Source organism: Sinocyclocheilus rhinocerous, unplaced genomic scaffold (assembly GCF_001515625.1).
Source record: "Sinocyclocheilus rhinocerous isolate Xijiao unplaced genomic scaffold, SAMN03320098_v1.1 scaffold225, whole genome shotgun sequence".
Lineage (NCBI taxonomy): Eukaryota > Metazoa > Chordata > Actinopteri > Cypriniformes > Cyprinidae > Sinocyclocheilus > Sinocyclocheilus rhinocerous.
In genome coordinates this window covers 1,376,707-1,389,321 of record NW_015630532.1, presented here as the reverse complement: position 1 = coordinate 1,389,321, position 12,615 = coordinate 1,376,707, and the positions used below count along the sequence as shown (strand labels likewise).

Genomic DNA, 12,615 nt, shown 5'->3' with positions numbered 1-12,615 from the left:
ATCTGAGCTCAAAACAGAGGCGAATATTATTAAAATAAATACTAAGACTTTGAAACTTTACTTACTTTACCATCCAGCAGAAGCACATCTTCTCTTCTAAACCCACAAGCAGCAGTAACAGTAATGGCGGATCAACGAAGGGAGGAGAACAGTTTGGGGAGGAGTCACAGTTACTCTGTAATTTTGCTCCCACTCTACTGACACATTTTACTCTGTACACTCAAAATAGAGTAAAAACAACTATTTTTGAGGAAAAAAATATTAACTCTGGAAAAACTACTCCGCCATTTTTCCTGTGTAAGCACCCCCGCCTGCGTAAAGCATAACTTCATAGATCTAGATAAAATGGCGGTATGTCCTTACCAAACTTTAAGTTTTACAACTGGGCAGCTAACATACGAAATATACTGTATTGGTGGCATTATCACCTTTTTCCCAATAGACCATCCTGGGTGGACATGGAAATAAATGCTCATAAGCAAATTTCCCTTCCAGCACTTCTTGCAACTAAATTACAATTAATCTCTTACACTCCGGTTGATTGCCCAGTGGTGAAACAGTCGTTGAGGATTTAGACCCAATTCAGGAAATCCTTTGGTTTTCAGGATCCTTCTCTCTTCCCTTCCCACCCACCCATACTCAATGGATTAGAGATATGATGTCTTGTCTCTGCCTTGAAAAAATTAGGTATTCACTAAAAGGGTCAGAAAATTTTTTTTTTAAGATGTGGCACCCTTTTATTGACTATGTTGATAAGTCTGTTTAATTTTTTGTAATGTATTTTATTTATTATTATTCCCCCCTTTTTTTTCTCTCATGCGAGTGTATGTGCATGTATCTCTTTTTATATATGGTTGGAGGTTGATTTATGTTGGCATGTGTATATATATATGCTCGGTTCTTCTACTTACAATTCCTATCTGAATTAATGGACAGTATGGATGCTACTCTAGATGTTTGATGGTGAGGGTCGGGGGATTGTTGTATGTGATTTAGAATGTAAATATAAATAAAAAAACTTTGAAAGAAAATATCAACATCGGTCGATCTCTAGCACAATTGACCTCTGCATTGTGCTCATTCTCTAAAAGACGCATGTGTAATTCGTAATGTGATAGAATACTAAAGCAGAACACTTTCCTTTTTCAAATAATAATTCTAAACAAAACAGCACCTGTTCATCTTTTTTTTTTTTTTGTCTGTATGTGTGTTTAGTCTCTTGTCCCTTCTTTTGTGAATGAGCTCCATTGAGTAGCACACCATTTAGTAGATAGTTGAGTGGCTCTGCTGGGGACTTTGCTATTTACTACTGTCATATCTGGAGCCTTTAGATCATGCTATGATAGTATGGTTACATGGATGTGTGTGTGTGTGTGTGTGCGCTCACCGCTGGAGCTGTGTTGGTGAAACACAAAGCACTGAGGTATGTGAGAGTTGATCTTCCGCCAGTGAGCTGCAGGGCTGGAGATGGTGGGGGAGGGGCGGACGAGAGAGTTGGAGGAAAAGCTGGCCCACTAATTGTGTTTTGGGCTCTTAGTTAGAGAGAAAGAGAGTGTGCATGCAAGTGAAATTGGGGGTAGGTGTGTGTGTGTTTGTGACCCCTCAACTGTTTGTTGGCTCTCAGTCGCAGCATCAGACAGACAGGCAGGCATGTGAAAAGACAGAGGGATTCTGTCACTGAATCACCTTCATCCTCTGAAATTACACTTCAAGAAAGATGATCTTCATCACGGGCTCATGTGCACCTGAGCCCCAAAGACAGACCGCAAACGCACCTACACAAATGCTTAAATTAACATGTGTTACACCTGAGCCTGAAAAACATTTCTCTGTTTCAGAAATGGAAAAACACACAAACACCTTCAGGTTTTATGCTGGTGTATTTGGCATTTTATGTTCTCCTTTCTGTTTTTAATAAGTAAAAATCTGCATGACCTTGAAGAATATTTGGTTGGATCACCCGCATCAAGTGATATTAGATTATGTACCTGGCTGGCACAGATTTACCCTGAACAGCAGGAGCCAAAATACACACACACATACACGTTTACGTGAGCTGCAAAAAAGAAGAAAAAAAAGGTTTGAATGTTTTTCAGAAGAAATGAGAAGTACTATCCTTTCTGTTGCCCTGAGACAAACGCTTCAACCCATAAATTTGCATTAGATAAGTAAATAATTTAGTTTTTTTTGCTTGTACACTGAGCAGTCGTAACCTTTGTGCTGTTTGTGCTGGGTGCATTTATTATTACACAGACCTTCACTAATGTGCACCTGTTTAATAAGCACTTCACTAGATGGTCAGATTCCAGCTGCGTTCTGACTCACAGAGTCCTTACACAGTCTTCACTGCTCCCAACACACTGTTGCAGGGGATTTCAGCAGAAGTTCACATGGCACATTCATTTGGAACTACATGAACTACATCACTTCTAAAAAAAGAATTCTGAAAAAAGATGTTTCACAGTTTCCATAAAACATTAGGGAGCAACTGTTTTCAACATTGATAATAAATGTTTTAATTAAAATTAAAATGAAGTACAATTTTAAAATATAGTAAAATAGGAAAAAAGTTTTTATTTTTGTTAATTGTAATAATATTTCACAATATTACGGTTTTTACTATTTGCTGATCAAATAAATGCAGCCTTGATGAGTATTAGAGACTTCTTTTAAAAACATTAAAAATATCTTACAGACCTGAACGTTTTGAATGATAGTGTGATGATGATATTAAATGCTGTATAAGGAAATACAGCGCTTCAGAGAAATAGCCTAATGTGAAGCACATTTTTGCATTAATTATTTTCTGAAAGTGATGAACTAGTGCCTCAACATGCATGCTCGCTATGATTTGAAGTCTTTCATGAAATGGCAAGATACCCTGTTAAGTCCACTTTGCAGGGCCATATCAGGAGATTGGAAGGGTGTATGATTGGAAAGAATGAGCTAGCTTTGCAGACTTTTTTAGCACTCTACCTATTCATAGAGGTTTATTCTATTTGAATAAAGCTGACTGACTCTGCAGACATCAAGTACACCTCTGTGTTTCTCCTCTCTGTGGGTTTTAGAGTGGTGGTGGTGTTGAACCACTTTGAAACTCGTACAGTGTTGTGCAGGAAAACCTCAGCAGGGTGACCGTATCTGACGTTGATTTGACACTGGCGCAACTAAGACCTTTACTTTCTGACATCTTGGATTTGGTGTGTGTGAAATTGTGCTGTATTAGTAGGTTGTAAATGGCTGTGGGATAAAACATTAGACACTCTGGGCTGTGATGAGGGAGAGGGGGTTGAGTGTAGGAGGGAGATATGTGGGCGGATGACTTGGTGAGAAAAGTCAGAGGAATAAAATTCATATGAACAACAAAACATGAATATCATGCAGGTATACACTTGGCTGCTCACAAAGGTGTTTGGTGAATTCTGTATTTTAAGCTAATTTTTATCTTGGTTTTCTAGGCTTAATACTGCAACTGTCATGTGGTGTTAAATAGGGCACCATATGCTGTCGCGATTCGTCGATTCTATTCGACTATTTGATTTATACTTCATTTATACTTCATTTTACCTGCGTCGACTAACCGGCAAAATACCGGAAGTGGCGCATTACACGGACGAGAATCCATAAAACACATTATTAGCACTGATCTATATGATTCTCTATAGATCAGTGATTATTAGACTGTTTTCCAAGGCCTCATGATATATTAAACCCGTTTAAAAATCATAATTAAGCATAACTGAATTCACAAATGCTACGATTTAATTAAATATTTATATGTGATGCAGTTATAGGTGTGTAGGTTACGTACGTGCACCTCACAGCGGCTCCGTTCACAGTAAATGCTGTTCCACAGGAACTGTTATCATTTACATGTGTGGAGCGGCTCAAACTCCATCTCTGCATGTTGTTGTGAGTTTGGGTTTATTATAACGTTCATCTGGGAACGCAACGTGCGCCATTTCATCAGATTTGTAAGGTAAATCATTTATAAATCCACGCAAATACAGGAGAATACATCATTATCTCGCCGTTTCAAAATAAAATCTCAAACCCTCACTCTGAGTTTAAACGTTCATCATGCTGGAGATGTCTGTTTAAATCTGTTGTTTACACATTTCTAAGAGTACTTTTAATACTTAAAATTTTTAATAATGATAACTTTTAATAATAACATTTTACTTGATTCTAGTGGACTCCAAACATTGCATTTATTTAATGTGAAAACCCAACTGTTGGGGTTAATTGAAACAGATTTTGTTTTTCCCTTTGTAGTTGCACTCACAGCTGTAATGAACAGAAGCCCAGAACATGTGGATATATTGACATTAAGAACATGCTGACTTTCTCAGACTTTTGTAATTATTTTCTTTTTATTTCATTTTTATTAGGTTTGTTTACATTTTTACTCTTTTAGTTTTACATTTCGTCAATGCTCGTTTACATTTATAGATTTTTATGGTACACTACTGAATGGCAAAGTTGCAAGTTTAATAAAATGTTCTTTAAAATTGTTGATTTTTTAAAGGGAAATGAATCGTTTAGATTAATCGATAAATTAGTCGGTAGATTAATCGAAATATAAATAGTCGTTAGTGGCAGCCCTAGTGTTAAATTATGAGTAAAGGGTCTCAAAAGTGTCTCAAAGCGCTCATTTTAAAGGCTTTGATCATACATAGCATCAATACAGAACTTTTCCAACAACGGTGTGAATTGTCTGAGCTGATGTAACAGCAGGTCTTGTACACACATGACCTCCAGTTCAAACAACATCAAAATGCGGTTAAATGTACAGAATAGACTGTATGTGTTAAACGTCCTGCTGTCTGTTTATATATGCATGCATCAGTTTCAGGTTCAGTGTGGTTCTGCAAAATGCTTCACAGTGCGTCACAATGCCTCACACCCTATGATATCCAATTCCTGGAATGTAATTTAACCACAGCTAACTCCTTTATTATGATTGGACCTGAATTTTTTTTCACAGTGTCTTCAGTACTCTCATTATCCCTTTATTTGATTGATAAAACAAGTCACTACTTTGACACCCTGGACATGTGAAAAAGCAAGTGTATCTCAGAGAGAGAACTGACAGACATGTGAAGCATTTGGCAGATGCGGTGTGCGTGCTCATGGTCATAGCCTCCATCTCTCTCTCTTTCTCTTGTTTCCCTTTCAGTCAAGCTGTTCAGACTCATAAGCTCAATCATACATCTCTCATTCTCTCTTTCGCTCACACACACACACACACACACACACATCTCTCTTCAGTGCTGTGTGAATCTCCTGTGCTGTCAGTGTGTTGTTGTGTGAGATGTTCCTGGCTGGTCTGTAGTATTTCACCTGCTTTTTTACCCTTTTTTCTGAGTGTGTTCACCAGACCGAATGATTTGTCCGTAAATGAATGTCTGCATCTCTTTTAGGTCTGATTTCTCCATCCCTTCAGCTGAACAGCTCAGTTATTGATTGTCATTTCTGCATTTGTTCCCGACAATTGTTGGAATATGATGGATCAGTAAGTGAATTAATGACTGATTGGATTGGTATGGGTCATTATAGGGGGTAGTTAGAGTCGTTCTTGTAAGCTACAATCACGGCACCTTTGTCAGCAGACTCTGCTTTCAAACAGCATTATGCCTGCTGAGTATTTTTACTGGAGCCATCTCTGTGTGCATGTGTGTGTGTGTGTGTTCAATTTCATTTGTTTTGGAAGCCGAGCAGCTCATGTCTCTGCCCTTCCCCCATCTCTCTCTCTCTCTCTCTCTCTCTCTCTCATGCCCACTGTCATTCTCTTTTTCTTCCTGAACCAACCTCTCTGCTCTCCTCTCCTCATTTTAAAGCAGAAATGCATCATGTGTTTTATTCAGGAATGTCTGGCAGGCTCCTGGTTGTAAGAGCATCTGCTCTGATTTGTTCTTGCTTGCAGCAGAGGGATTGAGTTGTTAATCAGTGCATTGTTAGCTTTTTATTGTCTGGTTAACTCCTCTTGTCAAAAGGAGAAGCTAATATTTATTTACACAGGAAAGAATGCAAACAGATGTTACTTAAGAATATTGTAGGTTCCAAACGCAAATGGTTAAACGGATAATTCCACCCAAAATTCTAATTCTGTCATCGTATACTCATCCTCATTGCATTCCAAACCTGTATAACTTTTTTGTTTGAAAAGCAAGAAGATATTTTGAAACATATTTTAACTGTTTTGGTACATATAGTGAAAGCCAATGGAGTCTAAAGCAACACTGGACCCCATTGACTAACATTGTATCATTTTTCACTTCTATATTATTACATGATGACGGTGAGTAAATGATGACAGAGGATGTTTCTCAATTCTAAGAACCATCTGGCCATCCCAGCACATTTTAAATAGCAGGACAGCACCACCCATTGCACAATTATATACTGTGAACATAACATCACAGATGTCATCATAACTGATTAAAAATGTACTCACATTATTTTATATCTTTTTATTTTACTGCATGTATTTATAAATTGTGCTCTGTCAATGGTAAGATTCTTTAGAATATAAAGAATTCTTCAATGGTTTAGGACGACGTACTGCGAAAACACAAGTATGCAAGGTTGCATAAGAACACGTACTGAGAAATGTCAAGACTGTTCATTTTTTGGTGAACTGTCTCTTTAATCTCACCAGGAAACACACATCAATCAAACTGGACAGCATGTGTTTGTTTGCCGTTCTGGAGAAGAATGGTTTATTATTAAGAATGTTAGTGTGTACATTGCCCATCTTTGCTCTGCAATGCATTGTTTGCCCTCTTCTGTTTGGTTTTTCCGTCTCGTTTTCAAGCCTGTGGAATGTGACACTTCCGTTGTGTTTGGGGCTGCTCCTGCATATATCATAGCTTAGACCATTACTGAACTATCCTAGCCTGAGGGAAAGCGCGTGTGTGAGAGATGTGTTTGTATTTGAGTGTGTGCCTTCAGATGTGTGTATCAGTGTCTGAGCTGCGAGTATGTGTATGCGTGTTTGCCCAGTAAACAGTTTGGCCTATGCAAATGAACTGCGTTTGGCGCTGGAAGTGTGATGTTGTCATCGAGTTGGCTCAGAATGTGCGTGTTAATTTCTGCCGCTCTCTTCCTTTCCTTCTCCTGTAGCAAATGGTGATGAGCCTGCGGGTGTCAGAGCTGCAGGTTCTTCTGGGCTATGTGGGCAGAAACAAACATGGACGAAAGCACGAGCTCCTGACTAAAGCCTTACACCTCCTTAAAGCTGGCTGCAGCCCTGCCGTCCAGATGAAGATCAAGGAGCTCTACAGACGACGCTTCCCCACCAAGCTGGTGTCCCCAGCAGAACTGGCCCTGCCCGGAGTCCACCCCGCCGCTGCCTCCTTGCCCCCCGGCCTCACGCAGTTGGGATTTGATGGGCACGGAGCGCCCCCGTCCCCTCTGCTCCCCATCTCCCTCCTCGGGCCCAAACACGAGCTGGGCCTGCCCCACCTCCCCACGAACCTGCACCCCGTACACCCTGATGTCAAACTGCAGCGGCTGCCCTTCTACGACGTACTGGATGAGCTCATTAAACCCACGAGTCTTGGTGAGTTTCTGAGATTTTGAGGAGTGATAGTGTGGTGTGTATGTTAAGTGCACATTTTTAGTGGTGTATTTTTTAGAACAGTGCGTATCTGTAGATCTGTGTGATGTACGGCAACCACAGAGATGCGTGGACCCCTTTTTCCCTACATTAGCATTTTAATGGTGTTGGCTGGTTTGGCATCAGCATGTTCGTTTGCCTGAGGAGTGTTGTTCAAATAGACTGCCAATCCCCACAACCAACCACAGTCGCTCTCTTTTCCTAAACTGTCTCTCTCACTCTCATTTGCATACAGTGTTGAAATCATGAGTACACACACTATGGCACCAGACACCATTACAACCCTCACACAGAATTTTCTAGAGCACACATTGCAGTGGTCGAAACAGCCAGAGTCCAAAATTAACTTGTGAAAATCTATCTATCTATATACAGTTGTGGTCAAAATTTTACATACACTTTGCAGTATCTGCAAAATGTTAATTATTTTACCAAAATAAGACGGATCATGCAAAATGCATGTTATTTTTTATTTAGTACTGACCTGAATAAGATATTTCAAAAAGACTAGTTTAAGCCAGGCTCACACTGTATGATTTTTTTAAAGTCCTTTAGGATTGTACTTGTCAGACTTAGGGCTGTCGCGGTGAGGGAATTTCCCTTGCGGTAATTTTGAGTGGCTCAATAGCGCGGTATTATCGCCATACATATACAGTGGGTACGGAAAGTATTCAGACCCCCTTAAATTTTTCACTCTTTGTTATATTGCAGCCATTTGCTAAAATCATTTAAGTTAATTTTTTTTCCTCATTAATGTACACACAGCACCCCATATTGACAGAAAAACACAGAATTGTTGACATTTTTGCAGATTAATTAAAAAAGAAAAACTGAAATATCACATGGTCACATGACACTCATATATTTAACTCAGGTCCTGTCCATTTCTTCTGATCATCCTTCAGATGGTTCTACACCTTCATTTGAGTCAAGCTGTGTTTGATTATACTGATTGGACCTGATTAGGAAAGCCACACACCTGTCTATATAAGACCTCACAGCTCACAGTGCATGTCAGAGCAAATGAGAATCATGAGGTCAAAGGAACTGCCTGAAGAGCTCAGAGACAGAAAAGAGAAAGACAAAATAACGGTCCACATAACAGTAAATAAACCTGACAATAAGATCGTTAGGCTATCATTAGCCTATATGTATAGCAGTTAGCCTAGTTGTAATCTGATTTTCTAATCTGACTGGACAAGAGACTTTCTATTGATATTTCCACCTGCGCGCGTTCTAGACGGGCTGTCAGTCCGTGCAGTTACAGTGTTGCGCCACAAGGTGGTGAACTGGTGGTGGACTGTCATTCAACTACACGTTCAAAAACGCTGATTCATTCTTTCAAAGAGACGTAATGAAACACGCTGTTGAAATCATTTTAACTTTGAATGCCACTTTAGAAGGCTCAGCTGACCAGCTATGCGTCCATGCTAAGACAGAGATTTCTATAACAGTTAGCCTAGTTGTAATCTGATTTTCTAATCTGACTGGACAAGAGACTTTCTATTGATATTTCCTCCTGCGTGCGTTATAGACGGGCTGTCAGTCAGTGTTGTGCCACAAGGTGGTGGAACGTGACTGTCATTCAACTACACGTTCAAAAACGCTGATTCATTCATTCAAAGAGACGTAATGAAACATGCTGTTGAAATCATTTTAACTTTGAGCGCCACTTTAGAAGGCTCAGCTGACCAGCTATGCGTCGATGCTAAGACAGAGATTTCGCTTTCCTTGGACATGACAACCTATTTTCACAAATGTATATGACTCTGCCTGGAGGACAGACGCAAGTAATCGCACGCGCTCATTCGATCTTTCTCTCATTCACTGTCTGTTTAGGCTGTTTAGGAGCCTCTGTACAAATCAGCATGGTACACATTATGTTATCATTACCAACTTGTTTAATATTCAGTCTACATGCATGAAGTGTAAAACGAGAAGGGCATAACCTTACGAAAAAAGAAAACCCGCAAAAATCGCGGTTGCTGCGGTTCTTGCATTCCTCTGCGGTTTGCTCGTCAATAGCGCGGTATTGCGATATTGCGGTTATCGCGACAGCCCTAGTCAGACTGTACGAACATGATGATCATGTCACACTGTGCAATATTTTTAACATTTATTTTTAGGATTGTTGGCTATCATTAAAAGTATATGAATGGCGGCAATACCGGCGTATTTATGCAGAATAGTGCAAGCAGCAAATCATAGCAAAGGCAACAAGAGCGTCGGAGTTTATGCGGTTAGAAGAAATCTCTAGCATTAATTCTGATCATGGCTTGTCTTGAAAAACGAAGACAGTTTGACGTTCGCCGTAGGAGATGTCACACTGCAGGACTGTGTGCCAAATCTTCTGACACTGCCAGAAGTTCGGCGGAGGTCAAATTTAATCGCAACAGCCATTAATCGGCTGTAGGTGAACATGTCAAACTAACAATCAAAGACTACAGATTTTAGCCTAGGATTATAGGAATCTTTTAGGATTTTCAAAATTTGTCTCAGACGACCAAATCGTGGCCAAAATCGCACAGTGTGAGCCGGGCTTAATAGTCCAATTTATAAGTCTATATATTTAAAATAATAGTTGAATTTATAAAAATTACCCCATTCAAAAGTTTACATATGCTTGATTCTTAATACTGTATTGTTACCTGGATGTTCCACAGCTGTTTTTTTTCCTTTGGTTTTTCCAATTTTCTTTTGCGTATTTGAACCCTTTCAACAATGATTGTATGATTTTGATATCCATCTTTTCACACTTTCAACTGTTCAGGACAAACAAGTGTTAAACAACTATCAAAAAAAAAAAACATGCTGTGGATCATCCGGGTAACAACACAGTATTAAGAATCAACCATATGCAAACTTCTGAATGGGTCATTTTTATAAATTCAACTATTATTTTCTCTTGTGGAATAAATGTCTTTTATGTTAAAAAAGGTTAGTACTACATAAAAGGTCAGTACTAAATACAAAATAACATGCAACTCTTAAAAAATAACATGCAACTCTTACAGACCTGATCACTTTTTTACATAAAATATGCTAAAATGTTTTTCTTGCAGCATCATGTACAGATTGCTGAGACCCACCATGACATTGTTTTGTATATTTTTTCTTTGGTAGCTTTGTTTCAAGAATGTCTTGCCACTGTTCTGGAAAAATGGTGTAAAAGAATAAAAACTTCTGGTTTTAGAGCTAATTGTAACGGTAAATCTTCCACTAAGGTGAAAGTTGTTAGAAGACATGTGACAGTCATTAAGCTTTTCTTTAGCTGAATCACTAGTGGTGCTTACTTTAGCGATTTTCGACTGTTCCTTTGTTCCTCAGGAATGAGTTCTGGACAACAGTATACTTACACATAGATGAGTTCCAGACTGTGCTAGAGCACTCACTGCTAAACGCAAATGACTTCTAGAACTAGGTTATAGTAACAAAACATGCATATAGTGCATGCATAATTCTTTTGCAGCAAACAAACACTCATCTACTTCACTCATAAATGCACAAACCTATGAAGCTTCCACCCCAAAAATGCATCCACCCCACAGCTCATGTATAAAATATCAGCCTGCTGATAGATAGACTATTCAGGGTGTACTGTGCTAAAACATCTAAAGTCAGAGCAAAATGTCTGCTCTGGAGATTTCTTTAAGATGGGAGAACATATGAAGTGTGTTTTTGGCTGTGTGTATTTCAACTTGAGCAAAGTAACTATACTCAAGGTGTTACAATTTTTCAATTTAATGCTGCAGGTAATAATTCAATTTGTTTATGCACAATATGATGTTACTGTTAATATAGTCTCTTCACTTGCTTTCTCTCTCTTTGTTTTAAAGGCTATAATGATTTTGGCATTTGATTTTGTATTAGAGTAATCCTTTTAAATGTCTTGAGTTCAGAGTAATGTTCTCAGTGGTGTAAATAGGTGCTTAGATCACACACCAACTAAAACTTTTCACAGTTTGTTTCGCAGTCGTAGGTTTTGAATTGCACATGTGAAAGGTGATATGCAGAACAGACAACACAGTCCCAGCAGTACTAGCGTGACCGTACGGCTTTTTAAAGAGAGCAATATACTAGACTTGCTGTGTAATAAAGTAAAGTGTAAATTTAGCAGTTTTGAATAGATAAGCAAACATGTTAGATATGTGGTTAGACATTAACGTTAACTAAATAAGCCTATACCTTCAGTCTGGGTAAAACAATGATGTGTTTGATCAGTTTGTGCATATTTAAATTTTCATTGAGCTTTATTGAATCATAGATTATATTCCAATGGCATTCAATCTCATTCATTGCAAGTGCTTAAGACCATTTTAGCAGATGTGTGCTCAGTCTCTTGGAACAGATCTGTAGGTTTGGTGTTAGCATGGTTAAAGACACCATTTTATTTATTATAGCTAATTTTGTTTCAAGCTAAATGTTTGTATGATGATGTGTCTATTTAGCATGCCTGTTCTTTGTTTGTTCTTTGATAGTAGTGTGTTGTGTTTTGATTCTCTTATTTTCCCTTTGCTTTAAAGTAATGGTAGAATTAATGATGTTAAAACACACCCTACTAAATGCTGTTTAAGTCCTCCTGGGAACATCCTACTTACAAATTCGGAAAATGTTTAGGTGATTTTCGTCAAAATAAAATTAACTCAGTGGACACTTTTCTCTTTCCATACATACACTTCCTAAGTTTAGGGTGTGCAACATTTGTAATTTGTTTTTGTTTAGTTTTTTGGGAGAAAAACAAAAGCAAAAAACAAACAACAAAACAAAGCTCACCAAGTCTACATTTATAAAAATAAAAAAAAAAACATAAAACACTAATTTGTGAAATATTATTATTTTAATATTTCAGGCCGTGTAGATAGGCAAGCATATATACAAATCATTTAGTAAGCAGAAAACTGAAATTTACCTTAACATATTAAGTTAGAGGAAGAAGCGACTGAATTGATGCTTGAATAATGCACTTCCAGCAGCCATGATAAACAGTTGGCGGT

At 38.4% G+C, this 12,615-nt stretch overlaps 1 protein-coding gene across 1 annotated transcript in view; it reads left to right on the top strand.

Annotated features, from left to right (window-relative positions):
- The window catches only part of pias1a (protein inhibitor of activated STAT, 1a), a 34,833-nt gene that overhangs the window by 8,796 nt on the left and 13,422 nt on the right, over nucleotides 1-12,615 (top strand). Inside the window, exon 2 of the mRNA XM_016552936.1 lies at nucleotides 7,126-7,564. Coding sequence (XP_016408422.1) covers nucleotides 7,126-7,564 — 439 coding nt within the window. The remainder of the gene's footprint in view (nucleotides 1-7,125; nucleotides 7,565-12,615) is intronic.